The sequence below is a fragment of the Salvelinus alpinus genome, chromosome 5, assembly GCF_045679555.1.
Source record: "Salvelinus alpinus chromosome 5, SLU_Salpinus.1, whole genome shotgun sequence".
In the NCBI taxonomy this organism is placed as follows: Eukaryota; Metazoa; Chordata; class Actinopteri; order Salmoniformes; family Salmonidae; genus Salvelinus; species Salvelinus alpinus.
Window position 1 is genome coordinate 38,562,560 of NC_092090.1, and position 19,362 is coordinate 38,581,921.

The following is a 19,362-nucleotide window of genomic DNA, read 5'->3' on the forward strand; positions in this document are numbered from 1 at the left end:
ACACACACACACACACACACACACACACACACACACACACACACACACACACACACACACACACACACACACACACACACACACACACACACACACACATAAACAGACTATCTCTAATCTCACACTCACACACAAGAACACACACATACATTTAACAGTTAGACAGAGCTGGAGTGACAGGTTACACATATAAACAAACACAGAAAGAGAGGGGCCATACAGCACAGGAAAGGAACCAGTGTACCCCTAGAGGAACTGAATTAGACATAAACACTATTCAAAATGTGATATAACAAATGAATTGCAAAGTTGCATTGCTATCCAAAAGTGATTGTTTTTCACATTTCTTTATGATCTCTCTTGAATCAAAGGCGAAGGCTGCAGTTAATCAAACAGGGCAGAGATATTTCACACGTCTAATGTCTCATAGCAACGGCCTCTCAGTTCTCCAGGGGCCTAGTTTAACAAAATACATAACAGTGCATCTACAGTCATGTCTGTCCCTGGGCGAGCGAGCATGCTGCCAGTCTCTTGGCAGGAGGACAGACGACAGAGCAAGAGTAGAAGAAAGTGACTAATCTGTTATACCTCTATTCCAAGGCTGTGCTGCTTTACGAGTGCCAGGCACATTTTCACGGCGTCATTTATTTTGGTTTACATAAATCATGGACAAAAAAATGTGCACTCCTTAGCATGTGTGCATGCTCAAAATGTGCTTCAGAGCACTAGAGCTGGATGATTTGGCAGTGATGTATAGTCCAGCCCTGTCAAAACAGCTGAGCACTGAAACTTCATAAAACTCATTTTAAAAAACACCGTGTTTCCAAAGACAGCAAAATAAAATAATAGATAAACAAATAAATCAATAAAGTTGACACAATTGCATGAATTCAACATCTGCTATGTGATGAACAAATATAATATCTGACCTTCGAAATTACATTTATGGGGCCTGCTCAGTAAAGAGATACGATTCTGAGATTCTTCACGCTGTTTGAGCCAATATTGTTTTGTAGGTAACATAATTGCAGGAGGGGGAGTAACATCAACATTTTGCAAGTTATTGATTGTTCCCTTTGTCATTTCACCCTGCTTCAGAAAACTGCAATACCATTCATTTGATTTCACCCTCAAATATAACAGATCAGATTTCAAGGAATTGTATATACAATGAATCAAATCTAGCTATTGCAGGGAGTAAACAAACCTTTAAACCATAACACAGACTCTCAGAGGGCCTGTAATCCACTTTAATTTGTTTAAAATTTCTACATGTTAGTGACAAAAAACCATAAGTCTTCGGTTGCCTGAACCGTGCCACTTGACCGCATGGCTGGGCACACACTAAACACCAGCTATCTGCATTTGCATGAGTAGAACAAACAGGCCCTTTAGCGAGGGGAGAAGTAGACTTTTCCACAGTGAAAAAGAGCTAGGCCAACATCACACAATCACAATGTGCGGGCTAGACCCTGTGCCAAAGACAATGTAGAGGCCAGCCAATGTGAGGCTGGCAGAACTGCACAGAGTGCAGCAGTCAATTCAACTCAACTCAACTCATGGCACATTCATTGGCATACTCTAGCAATACACAGTAATACACTTTTCAAAAGTGAAATAACATGTTAACACTACACATAATAATATAACATTCCAAAAGGGGGAAACGCTGTACTCCACACTAGCTGTAGCACTTGGCTCTGACTGTAGTGCAACCCTGCTTGGATCTTTAGGGCACTAGTTGTCACCAGCTCCAGTCTCTAGTCTCTGTCCTGACTGCCAGCTCCTGCCTGGGGCTCCAGGGTCCTCTCTCTACACACGACTACAGATATAGCTACACCAGCCAGGGACAACACAATATCACTATGCTTCACACTGATTGAGACAAACATAGAGCGGTAGAGTTGTCTTCAAATGAGGAGATAATGCTAAAATAGTCATCTACGGAATAGCAACATGAGACGGAGGAGGTTAACAAACAAATATAAATGTGTGAACGTGCTGGTTATATTATGAATGTAAGCACCAGTGGTATTTGCACAGATGTCGTTTTTGATTCTTCTGTGCTAAGCCGTTTCTTCAGGAGTATTTTTGTTCTCTAGCGAAACACTCAATCTAATCTGATGAAGGTAAACATGGCTGCTATTGATAGGTGAAACGTTAGGGAAAAGGACATGGGTTTTTATATCTACAGCACACGGAAGTCCTTCTCTGAGGAGTAATTAGGGTTTTTTGTCTTATATTTCTAATGTGGAATGCATGACTAATATCTCTGGAAGAAATATCTAAATGCACATCTGTGATGTCAATTCTAAGCTAACAGACAACAAGGTTTGAAAGAAAGTGGCCCAGGGACTCGGAACGGTTCCATTTGGCTTGGAAGGAAGGAACCGTCTCTCTGTGGTTTCTACTGTTATGAGTCAGCCACTCCATTTAACCATCCACCAAATCACTGACAACCAACGTCATGAGACACTGCTACAGTAGCTGAGGTCACACACACACCAACAGTTAAGCAGATAAAAGACAGAGGCATACTATTACTGTAGCCTGACAAATGTATCATAAGATCAATTCCACCTGTCTGTATTTCATCCAGGTCTCATCTGCTCTTAATACAGTCCATATTCACCTACCATTCATCACTTTCATCACGTTTGATGTGTAACAGGTTTTATGGAACAGGGCGCCCATGTCCTGCTGCTGGGGCTTCAGAGGTTCAGAGGTACGGCACGCAGACCTGTCAGCCCCATCTGTGGCAGCCCTGCTCTGCTCTGGAACAAACTCCATCATATATCCACTCCGCAACCCAGCACACTGGTCACACACTGGTCACACACTTAACATGGAATCATACTGCACTGCATTGACAGCCACATTGTCAGCTGTGCATGTGTGTGTGGCAAAGACCCTCTTCTAATTATTTCAGAACCCTAGTTCTCAATTATAGAATTGAACAGGAAATAGACAAAGACATTATGCAGATATGAATGCTTCAGTTTGACTAGAGTGGGATTTTGCTCTCTGGCGTGCCCCCACTGCATAAACCTATGCCAAAGAATGTTCATTTACATGCAGTGTCTGTCGAGTAGAGGATTTAAATATGGATTTAACTTGGCACGGGCACTGCTCTGTGTGCAAATCTTTGTCTATCCTGTTTTCAAGTCTGGCAGTCATTAGATATCCTCCTTTAACTTTTCTTCTGTTTAGTATTTAGGAAGAAATCAAAGCAATTCTTTGTTCATTGATTAAAATAACATTTGAAGGGCACTCTGGATATAGGAGACTAACTCTTAGGAGAGGTCTTAGGTTGGCATACTTTTATGAAGAACTTAGCAATAAAACAAAATAAAAATAACTGATCACAGTCAGTCACAGTCCTTCTTGTGATGTGCATTTCAAAATGCAGCCTGACACACAACCTGGTACTCATTTGCCTATAGTCTCTGTAGTCTCTGTAGTCTGTAGTTGTTGTAGTCTCTGTAGTCTTTGTAGTCAGTGTAGTCTCTGTAGTCTTTGTCGTCTCTGTAGTCTATGTTGTCTTTGTAGTCGTTGTGGTCTCTGTATTCGTTGTAGTCGTTGTCGTCTCTGTAGTCTTTGTAGTCAGTGTAGTCTCTGTAGTCATGGTAGTCTGTGGTCTCTGTAGTTGTTGTAGTCGTTGTAGTCTCTGTAGTCATTGTCGTCTCTGTAGTTTTTGTGGTCTCTATAGTCGCTGTAGTCGTTGTAGTCTCTGCGATGCAGCCGAGGAACAAAGTCAGATCCAGAACCTTCTTTTCTTTTCAGAATAGTCTAATAAAAACATCCTGTACCAGCTTTTAACATCAACAAAACAAGTTCAAATAAAAGCATTTCTAGGGTCTATAATCTTTTCGGTTTATAAAAATAAAGACGTTTTCTGCTATTATCCTTTCAGAGGATAGGTTTCTTCAGAGGAAAACAATCTCCCAAAAATAAGGACAGGAAATGTCTTGCTGATCTACATGTATGCCTAGACCGAGCTGAACTACATATGTGTGATCAATTCCTCAATGCATACCAACACCTCTATCTGCACTATTTAAAGAAATCAGTGGCAAATATATTTACGGTTACACAGGAGCTCGGAAGAGAAGCTTAGGAGCATCGTTAAAATCACACTCTTTCTCACAACATCCTAGGCACTCAATGATTTTTTTAAAGTGAGATTGTCACAACAGTAAAAATGTCAAACAACAATTGAACGCTAGTAGCTAACATTCCTACATTTCATCTGCTATCTTACTACATAACTGCTACATAACTGTATGGAAACCTAACATCTTGAAGAAAAAAAAATGTGTACATCAAAGAAATTACAACATTGTTTATTTACAGATTTATGGATAGAGACTGAATACAGACAAACAACTCATTGTAACTCTGCTTGAGCTAGTAAGAACATTTAATCCAAATAAGCCACACTAAACATTGGAACTGTGTCAAAGTGCAAAATACAAATAAAATCTACAGCATAATTTAAATGAGGTAGCCTGAACAGCAAATGTTTAGCCTTATGAGTAACCTCACATGCAACCACATATTCCACAGTCACTGAGCCGTGCTGTTATGTTCTGAGTGATCTGATCTAGTGAACAGAGGTGTTCAGTGTGGGGAACCGGAGCTTACATCACTGCCAACTGACTGTCAGGAACAAACACGTAATATCCTCCACGTCTCAAATCAAACACGTGAACACAACTTTGAATTGGAGGACAAATATTTATCTTGGCAATGTCTGCTCTCCTCTGCAGTTTAATTGTTGAGCAGGTGTCCACATCCCCTCAGACATACAGTCAAAAGGGCACCGCACCGATTGTTCAAACGGACCCTGTTTTCTGGCAAACCCCACTGAAAAAAGAAATGCATTTGTTACTTCACACAACTGTGAACGACCACTGCAAAAAACAACAAGCACACCAGACGTGACATCACAAAGCGATGTCCAAGTCATTCGGCAGAACTGAAAACACAGTTTTTCTTTGCCAAATTGCTAGGAAACCAAACATTCAGACCAAGCGGGCATCGCTTGTGGAATCACTGCGGGCTGCAATCAATACGGACCTACAGGGAAGCAACATCGTAAATGATGGCAAACAGTTGTGGCTGCCGAGGCATTACCATGTCTTTACCAGTTGTGCTCTGCCTCCTCAGGAAATAAGTCCTTTAGACATAGTCTAGCAGTGAAGCATCAATACAGAAAGAAAACGTAAACAAGCTAGCCTCATACTTCACCTTACATGACTGAATCTACAGTGGGGTTAAAATAATAAACTAAACATTCTCAGAATCTTAAATAATGATCACTACGCTCAACTGACATTTGTCAAAAAGCAATGAAGGCATCAGGTATAGTAATGGATTTTTGATTCATTGTTAAAATAAGTAAACAACACAGTGATTATTTCACATACGGTAGTAACCATTATAAAAATCAGACAAAAAAAGTCCCACCCTCACAATTAATATTTCTAATAGACTACCACTACTACAACTGCCTAGGCTCTGAAGAGCTCACCAGCCTGTTAATTGAATTAAGTCCAATTTGTGCAATGTAAAAATTGACTTCCCCATACACATGTAGCAATGAGAGGTTTGTCAGAGCTAGTGCAGTAGTGTCTTCATTAGACAGACTCTCTCTCTGCACTGAGATCCAGTCATCCACAAAGCCCTGTCACAGACAAAGGCCTTGACAAGCAAACGACAAGACGCTTCTCCTTCGGGATCCCCTCCAACTCCGAGCAAACAGTCGTGAGGCAGGCAGCAGGCAGGTTAATAAGACATGCTGTAGCGATAGATAGATAGATATACATTTGAATTCGTCACGGTATCTTTAATGAAACACATCAAACAAGAGTGCCTGCAACCAAGCAACCAAGTCTGCCACGGTGCACAGCTTGAGCTGATTTGACTGTATATAAAGAAGGGAGCTATTTTCGGTTGTTCACTTCCAATCTAACAGCTACTCTCTCGTGTCACATGGAGACCGGCTCGGCTCGCTGCGAGGGACAACCCCTCACTGGGGCTGCGTGTGTGTTGGAGTACCCTAAACTGTTCACAACTCACATGGAAGTAGACAAAAAATACATTTTGACTGTGTGCAGAGAAATACATTTTTTTAAATAAAAAAGCATTTCAATGGGATATCGACTAGGTTTGGGCAGTATCCACATTTTCATACCATCATACCATTTCTCCATACCGGGGTATACAGTATTATCGAATGTGCACACAAGGGGTGCTAATCCCCCCCCACCCGGCACAAAACCATTTAGGGAACATGGATCTTGATCTAGGATGGGATTGAATGTCTCTGCTGTAACCAAGAAGCTTGATCTTGACATCTAGCCACTTAACTAGCAAGTTAGCAAACCAAATGCATAGCTGGAGCCCTGAGCTGGATATAAATGATTTGATACATGTTAGATTTCTTATAGTTATATTTAACTTATAATTAGTAATAAGCAGTGGGGTAGCATGTACTTCGGCAGCCCACGCGACCACCCCAATTAAAACAAATATATATATATTGAAAATCATACCGTCGGTATTTCGAAATACCCCAGTATACGGTATATCGCCCAAGCCTAATATCAACATTGTCAAATGTCATCAAATTAGACCATAATTACTATCAATTTCATAATTTGTTTTATACTTAGTGATTTTAATTTGTAGAAATATCTCTAGGTAGGCAGAGGTATGGAGCTGGTGAAGCTGCAGTATTTGCCCAATGTCCCCCTGCTGAGCACACACAACCCACAACCGATGGCCTCTTCAAATTCATGTCATTAACAGGCACGAAGGAGAAACCGCAATTTCCCTCTGTTCAAGCTGCAGAGGGGTTCATGTTTGTTTTGCTATCTCTGTTTCTCTGGCACACTTCGGAGGGGCCTTGAAGGGTCCTGGCAGTGCAGTTCTGCTGCATTTGTCTGGGTATGCCCAGTTCAGACGCATTAATCCAAACTCTCATTCCCTGCAATTTCCACACTTCCTTCCTGTGCTGCTGCCTGCGCCCCTCGCCATATGTTCACAGTGGCTTACGGAGGAAAGGTGCTTTTTCCTCTAGACGAGCTGGAGCACGCAGGCTAAAGAGATGAGGAATTTATCTCTGCTATAACATAAACTGCCAGAGTGCAGTAGTTATGCAGAATAAATTAGTTTCTTATTTGACATAAATCAATTTCCCTTAGGTTTTTGTTAGTAACGTGTATCTAAAATGTTTACAAACACCAAATCCACTCATATTTCATTCAAATGGCAAAAGGCCTTGAACTGGTTGAGAAACAGTTTAACTAGGCATAGTGGCAGACTAAATGAGCTAAGTGCTCTAATACTGCTATGCAATAATATTTCAAGTGATGTTACATTAACAACAAAAAATACTCATAATTGCAGACTCAATTTACCCAAGAACCTGTACTGTAAAAACCCTCAAATTGCAATCCACTCAGCAGAAAGGTTAACTACAGAGAAGTGCCCTCATGTGGTCGTACAAGCAGACAAGTCATATCTCTTTATTCATTCACCGTGCGTGGATCTTTTAGGGTGAAACAAACACTGGAGCACAAAAGGATTAGCCTATCACACCAGCGGGTTCCTGCAATCAGCAGCGTGTTTATTACATCAGGAGGACTTAGTTTTATTGAGCTGCTCATTAGTAGGTTTAATCAGAGTCGTGTCATGACTGTTCTAACAGCACTATCAGATCCCTCATCAGAGGGCTGAGTGCTATCTCACACTCTCACACACACACACACACACACACACACACACACACACACACACACACACACACACACACACACACACACACACACACACACACACACACACACACACACACACACACACACACACACACACACACACACACACACACACACACACACACACACTTCAATCTTTACTGAAATGAAAGCACACGAAAACACAATGAAGAATGTAGCTAGCGTTCCCCCATATAGCTTCTGATGCAGAGTCCCTTCTCATTCCTGTGCTCCTGGCCATAAATTAGCCAACATGGCAGAGGAAGGCCCATCGAGTCCCACTCCTCTGCCTCCAACTGCAGTGCTGAATATAACACAGGCCCTGGTAGGCAGTGGACTGCACCGGAGCCAAACATTCCCTCATTCTCCCCTGGCCCTGACACCAATGGCAGGGCTGTCAGCACAGCAAGCTACTCTCACGCTACTCATAGGAGGGGGACAGCAGGCTTTCCTGACTAATTTGGGCTTGTGTGATCTTCTCTTCCTCGTGACGTGTTTTCTAGTGATGGAGATGAACATGTGGGAGTGAGAGAGCCCTTCTTTGGTATCAAAAGTGAATTAACATGATGGGACGATATTAATGATGTAATAAAGTGATTGACAGCCAATCAGAGCGCATGACCAGTGCCCCTCTGCTGTCCCATCTGCTTCACAGTCAGAGAGGATCCTGGGACGGGGCCAAAAGGAGGCTGGAAAAACGACAAGCTCTCTCAATTTATTAACTCACTTTCCCTTTTTGATCAATGTTGATTAGCACAAATAATTAAAAAGCTATTTTAAGTATCCTGGACCTAACTGTCAAATAATAAGTGATTCATATTTCAGTCTTCTAGCTCAGTAATAATTATTAGATTTGCAGGAAGGGAACATATTCCCAGCTGAGAGACAATGAGAAAAATGGTAGGAAAGCACACAGTGCAGTGTCATCAGTAGTTCCTTCAAATCCTGTTATTTTTATTAATCTGCAATAACAATAAAATGTTAATGTATTGCCATTTATGATGTAAAGGATGTAACACATGTAACTGCTTCCTCTACCTCATTCAATAATGTAACAAAGCCAAGGAGAAAATTATTTCCCTTCATTACAATAATTACCATGGTAACAAACAAAATGAGGTTGCATGAATTGAAAGTTGAGAGCTTTACAAAAGATTTAGCTTGAGACCGTCGTCTTTAATTTATTACTGTAAATCCTTCAAAAGACAAATTAAAACCAGGAACAAATCAGTGGTACGCAGTAATCCTCAAGTATTTTAAAAGAGGAGAGATTGAACTTCAGTTTGATTGGTATTTTGCACAGCACAGCAACAAAAATAAAAAATAAAAATAACATGCCACATTCACTGCAAATGCAGTTGCAACTAAATCTATACATAGGAGAGGCTGGCCCAGCCACTGCTGAGGGATTAGGCCTACACAACAATGACTTGGACTCATCAGCATTTTCTACATCTGAAATGGAAATCCTGACAAATGTATCAAGCCTCAGGTCACGGTCACGGTTATCCTCACAAACTAGCCACAACACATGAGAAAGTGTGTGAGTGTGAGTGTGCGTGTGCGTGCCGCGTGTGCCGTGTCTCTCTCTCTCTCTCTCTCTCTCTCTCTCTCTCTCTCTCTCTCTCTCTCTCTCTCTCTCTCTCTCTCTCTCTCTCTCTCTCTCTCTCTCTCTCTCTCTCTCTCTCTCTCTCTCTCTCTCTCTCTCTCTCTCTCTCTCTCTCTCTCAGCATTTATGAGTGTGGGAAAGAGTGAAAGAAACAGAGATGCCACATTGTACAACAATCCACTCTGTGATCTTCAAAACCACTAGAACAAAACATGACCCTATGATGGAAATCTATTTGATAAGGACAATTATTTGGTATGCTTTTTGGCAAGGCAGTGGTGTACATAGTCTGATTCCTGCATTTAAATCCCCCTCCCCTCAACACCTGCACAGAGTGACCAAACAGACAATTTCCTTATCATACCTTCCATCTTCAAACACAAATAGGACATAGCCAATGAAGAAACCCAAACAGCTAGGTAGGCAGAGAGGGAGCTGTAATAAAAACAGTGATAGTCGAGGGGTGGCCACTCCCTCCTAGCCTGCATCCCTCCCTCCTTATGAGATCCTGAGTAGATATGGTTAAACTGGTAAAGGGCCGGTCCCCAACTCAGCATTCCAGCAACTCCCCAGAGTACCCCCAGTAATGCTCTATCCAGGGCTCTCTGACTCCCACAGGAGCCTGGTAGATCAAACAGGGGATCATTACTCATTCCTTCCCACTAACCCCTGCTCTGTTATTCCCAATCGAAGCCCTGCACGCTCCCAGGCGCATCACTGACACCACACGGCAGGCCCGGCTGCATGCGATGGCCACGGGCTCTCAGATCATTAGACGAGGACAACCCACCCCTCATCCTCCCGCTGCTGCCCCCAGATACGTCCTCAGAGATTAGGGCCAGTCATTAGTGGTCAGGATGGAGGTAGCTAATGCTAATGCTCTCTCTCTCTGTGACACGTCCATGAGTGTGTGTCAAGGCCTGCTTCATGGTTGACCAATGCAACTCTGTATCTCTGAGGAGTGTTTTCCACCTTACACCAACATGCTCCCTTAACTTCTTATGGCTGCAGGGGCCAGTATTGAGTAGCTTGGATGAAAGGTGCACAGAGGTGCCCATAGTAAACTGCCTGCTCCTCAGTCCCAGTTGCTAATATATGCATATTATTATTCATATTGGATAGAAAACACTCTGAAGTTTCTAAAACTGTTTGAATTATGTCTGTGAGTATAACAGAACTCATACAACTCAGGCAAAAACCTGAGAAGTTCCACTTCCTGTTTGAATTTTTTCTGAGGTGGCAGATTTTCAACCAAGCTCTCATTGAAATTACAGCGAGATATTGAAGAGTTTTTTTTTCACTTCCTACGGCTTCCACTAGATGTCAACAGTCAATAGAACTTTGTCTGATGACTCTAATGTGAAGGGGGGCCGAAGGAGACAGGAATGAGTAATCACTGCCACGAGCTGACCATGCTTTCACATGCGCGTTCACATGAGGAGGACCTCCGTTCCACCGCTCATCTGAAGTCAATCTAATTCTCCGGTTGGAACGTTATTCAAGATGTATGTTAACAACATTCTAAAGATTGATTCAGTACATCGTTTGACATGTTTCTACTGACTGTTACGGAACTTTTGGACATTTCGTCACGTTATAGTGGACGCGCTTTGTGACTTTGGAATTGTTTACCAAACGTGCCAACCAAAGTAGCTAATTGGACATAAATAACGGACATTATCGAACAAATCAAGCATTTATTGTGGACCTGGGATTCCTAGGACTGCATTCTGATGAAGTTCATCAAAGGTAAGGAAACATTTATCATGTATTTTCTGGTTTCTGTTGACCCCAACATGGTGGCTAATTTGGCTATTGTTCTGAGCTCCGTCTCAGATTATTGCATGATTTGCTTTTTCCGTAAAGTTTTTTTGAAATCTGACACAGCGGTTGCATTAAGGAGAGGTATATCTATAATTCCATGTGTATAACTTGTATTATCATCTACATTTATGATGAGTATTTCTGTTGAAACGATGTGGCTATGCAAAATCACTTGATGTTTTTGGAACTAGTGAATGTAACGCACCAATGTAAACTCAGATTTTTTGTTATAAATATGAACTTTATCAAACAAAACATGCATGTATTGTGTAACATGAAGTCCTATGAGTGTCATCTGATGAAGATAATCAAAGGTTAGTGATTAATTTTATCTCTATTTCTGCTTTTTGTGAAAGCTATCTTTCGCTGGAAAAATGGCTGTGCTTATTGTGGTTTGGTGGTGACCTAACATAATCGTTTGTAGTGCTTTCGCTGAAAAGCATATTTGAAATCGGACATTTTGGTGGGATTAACAACAAGATTACCTTTAAAATGATATAAGACACATGTATGTTTGAGGAATTTTAATTATGAGATTTCTGTTGTTTGAATTTGGCGCCCTGCACTTTCACTGGCTGTTGTCATATCGATCCCGGTAGCGGGATGCAGCCATAAGAAGTCCAGAGTACTCAGCATCAATGTACTGTATTTGGGAGTTTGGGAGTTAAAACGAACAGACATCCTGTGCTTCAGCAGCAGGTGTTCCCAAAGCATACATACATACATACATACATACATACATACATACATACATACATACATACATACATACATACATACATACATACATACATACATACATACATACATACATACATACATACATACATACATACATACATACATACATACATACATACATACATACATACAGATACAACTCACTACCTCAGTCCAACACCTAACACTGTGTCCATTCAGACTACATCAGCTAGAGGTCAGGCACAGATAAGCAGGAATAGAAATGTATCTCTGCCTGGTTTTAAATCCAGCTGCCTCAAGTCACAATAAAGGTTGTTTGGTCCCCACCAACTAAGTGCCTTCACAACTTAATACAACATCAAATACATGGTAATAAACTGCTAATTTGAAAAATGAATTGGAATCCACATCAAAGGAGCCAAGTCAGATGTACAACACCAACTTTCTTCAATCAAAATAATGACAGTCTAGGAGAAGCCTGATAGTAATCTACCGCATATTGGGTGACTGAAGACATTATTTTAATGCTTTTCCTCTTGGCAGACCTGCAAAAAAAGATGCAAAAGCTGTGCCAAGTCACCTGCCTTCAAAGGACTTTCATCGCTATGGCAACAGCACAGTTCTCCATAACCAAGTCAGGAGCTGACCTGTGATACATAAATGAGAGATGTCCAAACTCTCCCTGAATCTTCCCTCCAGTGGTGGGCGGGAGGCCCAGTCTGCCAGGGGAGGGTACCCATCTGAAGGCATCACAAACGCAGTGTGGCCCAATGGTTCACAGAGCAGCCGGCAGGTTATCTAAAAATAAACTGACGTCTCAGAAAGAAAAGGATTCATTCAGCAATATACTCAAAGGCTTAAAACATGAAATGAAGTTTATCAAACTAAAGCCTGCTATAAGACCTGATCATATTTCTATAAATGAAATAAAAAAAAAAATTATATATAGTCTAGAATTTTTTCATTGCACTTTTGTAAAACAGGAGTTCTAAGACTACAAACTAAAATGAGATGATCTGATGTGGATTTAAATAAACACACTAAAAACAATGAGAGCCTATGAGAAATGAAATCAGTCAAAAGGAGAACTGGAGTGGGAAGCATCTCAAGGTACAACAGCTTCCATGAGCAAAAGAAAAGAAAAGATTCAGCTCAGTCCTTCTTTAAGAACCTCAGTTGAAAGCTACTGTTGTGGTTACATATATTGAATCTGTTTGAACTAATCCATTTTAGAAGAAAAATGCATGCTTAAATTGAAGACCGACTTAGCAGTTGCTTTAAACAAAAAATACAACATTCCAAATCCTTTGAAAATGCTTTGAAGATAAGCTGCGTTCAAGATGAGTTTTGTCACCTTTTATATCTTCACACATTGTGACATGTACAGTGGAGAGGTTTTTGTGTGTGTTAAATTATCTTAAAATGCAAGCTGGGTACTTCTGCAAGTTCTAAGTCTTCTGACTGAACAAAACAATCCTTGCTTAATAATTATGAATGAGAATAAGTCATATTCTTTAACACTGTATAAATAATTAATCAACAGATAATAATATTTTCTAATCCATGGGGATAAAAGCTGAAGAAAGAGCTTTAAACTGAGAGAAAGTTTGCTCAAGTGGAAGGAAACTGCAGTGTAAGTCTATCACAAGCATATCCTTTAAATTAAATTCACAAAAAGTACTGTAAATATAATGTAACAGTTCTGACATCCTTGTAACATCCTTGTACAACTTGGCTTCATCTATTCTGTAAACAAGCGAATGATAACATGTGGCACATTCTTTGAATTGACTGCAGGCCAACCAGGAATACGTAGGACCATTCTAAACAAGATGGGATAAATAAACATAATTACAGGAAGGCAAAATTGCAGGAGAAATGTATCATAAATTCTGTTCAGGTAGTCAACCTGCAGTAGGAGCATAAATATTTGCCTCAGTCTGTCCCTCTAGGAGCAATAACAACCCAAACATAATTATGGCTTTTCTGATTCTTGGCTGACTTCTACAGCAAGTCTAAAGTAAATGGGACAGAGAGAGCAAACCATGATCTGAAAATATTCCTAATATAGCTCTCCAAATATAAAAGTGCCACAGTGAGCTCCGAAGCAAGCTAACTGAGCAGCTTGGACATAGATGTTAACGTAAGTATTTGAGGTATCAGTGGTTTCTAGTTTACTACTTACTTTAGGTCAAGGAGTATAGCAAGCTTGGAAAGCTTGGAACAGACAGGTGTGTGACTCTGACACACATAAAAAGCCTCAAGGAGAGTCAGCCCAAAACAGATCCCACATACTGTCTTTTGGTGGAAATAGAACAAAAATAGCATCCACATAAGCCTCTACAAAACATGGCTCAATTCTTGTGACTTTTCTTACTGAGTAAATAAATACCACCAGGCATTTCAGCCATGACGATGAGCTTTGATGGGAAAAACAGTCTATGAACAGGCTCTATTTCTTTTCTGTTCTAAACAAAAAGCACCATGCTGATGCTGGTCTATTTTGGAAGCCACAGCGTGCATGCCCAACACATCAGGCTTAAATGTGTCTGGTCACATGATGTCCATGAATGCCATGCTATATTAAATTCTAAAGCACACCGCAGAGTTTACTGAGTTCAATTCTCCCACTTCTCACATTAGGAATTCAGAAAAGGAGTTCCTTTGTAACACTTGAATTGAAGCAACATTCTATTTTATATTTATTTATGGTGGGGCAAAATGAAAAGTATGATCACTGAAACAGAAGTAGGCCTATTCAGCAACACTTCAGCAACATAGCATTAGCTACATAGAGCGCTATTAAAGGATGGTTGGGAATATATTTGACATAAGGTAAACAGACTCAAATTGATATATATTGATAATGCTTTGTATATTTGTTAATACTTATGAATGCACAGTGAATGCTTTACCCAAACTGATTTATGAAAGTGCAAGTATATACAGTGCCAGCAGGTAGCCTAGTGGTTAGAGCGTTGGACCAGTAACCGAAAGGTTGCTGGATAGAATCCGTGAGCTGAAAAGGTAAAAATCAGTCATTCTGCCCCTGAGCAAGGCAGTTAACCCACTGTTCCCCGGGTGCCGTGAATGTTGATTAAGACAGCCCCCCGCACCGCTCTGATTCAGAGGGGTTGGGTTAAATGCGGAAGATACATTTCAGCTGTACAACTGACTAGGTTTTCCCTTCGGAAAGTATTCAGACCCCTTGACCTTTTCCACATTTTGTTACGTTACAGACTTATTCTGAAATTTATTTAATAAATAACAATCCTCAGCAATCTACACACGATACCCCATAATGACAAAGTGAAAACATGTTTTTAGACATTTCTACAAATGTATAAAAAAAAACAACAGAAACCTTATTTACATAAGTATTCAGACCCTTTGCTATGAGACATGCAATTGAGGTCAGGTGCATCCTGTTTCCATTGATCATCCTTGAGATGTTCCTACAACTTGTATGGAGTCCACCTAGGGTAAATTATATTGATTGGACATGATTTGGGAAGGCACACACCTGTCTTTATAAGGTCCCACAGTTGACAGTGCATGTCAGAGCAAAAACCAAGCCACAAGGTTGAAGAAATGGTCCTTAGAGCTCCGAGACAGGATTGTGCCGAGACACAGATCTGGGGAAGGGTACCACAAAATTTCTGCAGCATTGAAGGTCCCCAAGAACACAGTGGCCTCCATCATTCTTAAATGGAAGTAGTTTGGAACCACCAAGATTCTACCTAGAGCTGGCCGCCCAGCCAAACTGAGAACTTGGGGGAGAAGGGCCATGGTCTGGGAGGTGACCAATAACCTGATGGTCCCTCTGACAGAGCTCTAGAGTTCCTCTGTGGAGATGGGAGAACCTTCCAGAAAGACAACCATCTCTGCAGCACTCCACCAATCAGGCCTTTGTGGTAGAGTGGCCAGACGGAAGCCACTCCTCAGTAAAAGGCGTTGAAGCATTGTGGTGGCAGCATCATGCTGTGGGGATGTTTTGCAGCAGCAGGGACTGGGAGACTAGTCACGATCAAGGCAAAGATGAACGGAGCAAAGTACTGAGAGATCCTTAATGAAAACCTGATCCAGAGCGCTCAGGACCTCAGACTGGGGCAAAGGTTCACCTTCCAACAGAACAACGACCCTAAGCACACAGCCAAGACAACACAGGAGTGGCTTCGGGACAAGTCTCTGAATGTCCTTGAGTGGCCCAGCCAGAGCCCAGACTTGAACCCAATCGAACATCTCTGGAGAGACTTGAAAATATCTGTGCAGCAACACTCCCCATCCAACCTGACAGAGTTTGAGAGGATCTGCAGAGAAGAATGGGAGAAACTCCCCAAATACAGGTGTGCCAAGCTTGTAGCGTCATACCCAAGAAGACTTGAGGCTGTTATCACTGCCAAAGGTGCTTCAACAAAGTACTGAGTAAAGGGTCTGAATACTTACGTAAATGTGATATTTCCGTTTTTTTTTTTTTATACATTTGCTTACATTTCTAAAAACCAGTTTTTGCTTTGTCATTATGAGGTATTGTGCATAGATTGATGAAGGGAAAAAACTATTTAATCAATTTTAGAATTAGGCTGTAACCTAACAAAATGTGGAAAAAGTCAAGGGGTCTGAATACTTTCCGAAGGCCCTGAAGCATCAATTCAGCACTGACTAAACCTGGATCCCAAGCTATTTACTTCTGTGGAGACAGCATCCAGAATGGGAAGTGAGGATGCAAAGTACTCTGAAAAACATCCTAACACTTCCCAGCCTTTTCACAAAAGCTCCCTTTTGGCCCCATTGTCTTGCTGTTCAGTCCATTGTCTTGCTGTTGTTTCCACTAAAAGTGTGTCCTTTAGAACAAACGACAAGGCAAGGCTTTGTTGCTTTACGCAAAACAAGTATTGAGGAGACATAATGCTTGACTGTGCTGTGGATTAATGTCCTGGAGCCTTTACAGCAAAGAAATTATCCACATAAAATTAGGGAATTTAAGCAACACTTATTAAAACATCTACGACAATGAAACAAGATGCATCAGCCTAAACAGCCCACTTCTGCATGAGAAATGCTCCCAGCTAAAAGTACACTACATCAGCTCACGTCCTCTAGTCATTGAGCCTGTGAGATAGAGATAGATGTGTGAATGCCACATGAATGGCCAGGTCTTCAGGGACCTGGGGCTGAGGAACTCACTCCCTTTTTCAAACAGCTCAGCACTGGGGGAAGGACACATGCATATGAAACACCACTTGATGCTGTAACCCTATACTGTACTTACTACACAACTGATAGACATTGGATATCTTAGGTACAGCTTTTATATGGTGCACAAATCTAGGGAGCAATATATCACAAACGCAATCAATGCCCCACTGTCAATATGAGCAAAATTGATGAGCATAATCAATAGAAAATGGGTATGCGAAAAAGCCACAGAGCTCTTTTTTCACACAAAACACAAGGAAGGGTTATAAAGTAGTGCTAATTACAATGATACTACACGGTCATAGCTGTTAGGTCGATAATCATTCTTTCACATATGTAAAATAAGGCTAAACCATTCCTTATTTTCACATCTTTACAGCAGTCAGTCTACGATAATTCCAGGTGGAGGTGGCATGTTTCACACACCAGATGTGCAGGGTGCACAGACAGACAGACAGACACACACACACACACACACACACACACACACACACACACACACACACACACACACACACACACACACACACACACACACACACACACACACACACACACACACACACACACACACACACACACACACACCGCTAAGGTGGGAAATGAATAGTAATACTATGTTTAATATGAAACCTTCCTCCTTTGGCTTTTCACAAAATGAATAACACAAATATCCAAAATGCAGTGGGAGACATCAGGAACACTCATATGAACAGATTTCAAACAGCAGTGGTTAGACAAGACACAACAGGGGGAGAGACAGAACCAGGGCTATAACAGAACAGAGGACATATTAAAATAGGTTTCTGGGATAAAATCCTACCTGGTGCACTGAACTGGCTGCTTCCAAGGGTGGTTGGTCGGTTTTTCCCACTATTTACAGGTGGAGAAAACATCTACCAGAAGAAAAGAAATGGTCTGAAAAATGTGACTCTGAGACAAATTCATATTTTGCCTTTGATAATCATGCATCTGTTACAAGCTGTTCAGACTTCCTGTGTTTCATAATCAATTTCTTCACTGGAGAGACATTGACTGATACCGAATAAAGTGGGCTAAATAACAAAAAATAAAACATTATAAAAAGATAGTTAGATAGATAGATAACTGTCCTACCGCGCTAAAATCCAGCAAGTCACTCAATTCCTTGTCTGTTCCGATAGCGGCAATCCGCTGTTGAGGATTCATCCTGCCAATCTTTAGACCTAAAGAAGAAACAGATTGTTTGCTTAGGTCCAATTATTATTGTTTTTTTTATTGTCCTAATTCCTTGATATAAAAAAAAGTATCCATTCAATAACGAACTTCAGTAAAGCGCAATCTCATTCTAGATTCCGACTGAAATTGACAAGGAATATTCCCAGAACACGTCGGTTCCGAAAATAAATCTGCACAGTGACCCTTGACATTGCTGTGCGAGTTAATTGATCAAAGGTAGGCTACTGCAACAACCGATGAAAGTAATTGTAATTGACCCCTTGTCATCCACGGTTGAACGCTCCCTTTCAGAAAATGTTATTGCACATTATGTAATCTGAACAGAATGAAAAGGAAAAGGTAGCCAATACCTGGTAAGGAAATTCCATCTATTTGGAATGGTACAGGCACATTGAAAATGCTTGGCGCTGCGTGTAACACCAGTGACACACTGAGACCTGCAGCATCGTTTTTCAAATGTTTATCTGACTCCCCAAACGCTACATTTGTATCAATCTTCCGCGACAGACTAAGTTACAAAATAACTAACCTACTGTAGATTTTTAAATCACGGACTAATGATAGGCTATACAATATGTTGCTTTGCAATAGTCAGTGATGAGCCACGAATTGGATGTGTTATTAAATAGAAAGTGATTTTGCATTTTAAACAAAAACAGAAAATCCACCAATATGCTGTAAACTACAGATTTAGGCTGTGTAAAACGCCCTTTCAAGTAAAAGTAGTAAAGCAAATGCCAACCCTTTACTCCATACCAGCTCCAGTCTCTTGTATCCCAACTTCTTTCACCCAGTCCGAAACCTTTTTTAACAAACTCACTACAATATTTTACCTTTTCCCCTTTAAAATTCCAACTAGGGCGATCGGGTGTGGTAGTATGGAGCTTCGTTTTCCTGTAACGCGTCTCAAATACTGTAAAATAGTGGTTTAGGTTGTAAAATGTAGCAAAATATCCCCTATATGTCACTTGCGAGTTAACCTTATGCAGACAGACATTTTTGCTTCGCAAAAACCTCAGCACCACA

The 19,362-nt window shown here is 41.0% G+C and overlaps 1 protein-coding gene across 6 annotated transcripts in view; it reads right to left on the minus strand.

Moving 5' to 3' along the window:
* The window catches only part of LOC139576141 (transcription factor 12-like), a 93,604-nt gene extending 74,242 nt beyond the window's left edge, over nt 1-19,362 (minus strand). Inside the window, exons 1-3 of one of the 6 annotated variants that reach the window (XM_071401869.1) lie at nt 19,079-19,362; nt 18,235-18,323; nt 17,942-18,014 (exon numbers count right to left, since the gene is read on the minus strand). In XM_071401869.1, the coding sequence (XP_071257970.1) occupies nt 17,942-18,014; nt 18,235-18,306 (145 nt within the window). In that variant the 5' untranslated portion in view covers nt 18,307-18,323; nt 19,079-19,362. Of the gene's footprint in view, nt 1-17,941; nt 18,015-18,234; nt 18,324-18,686; nt 18,706-19,078 lie in introns of those variants that run through there. The other 5 variants (XM_071401863.1, XM_071401865.1, XM_071401862.1 and 2 more) reach the window with 5 other exon arrangements.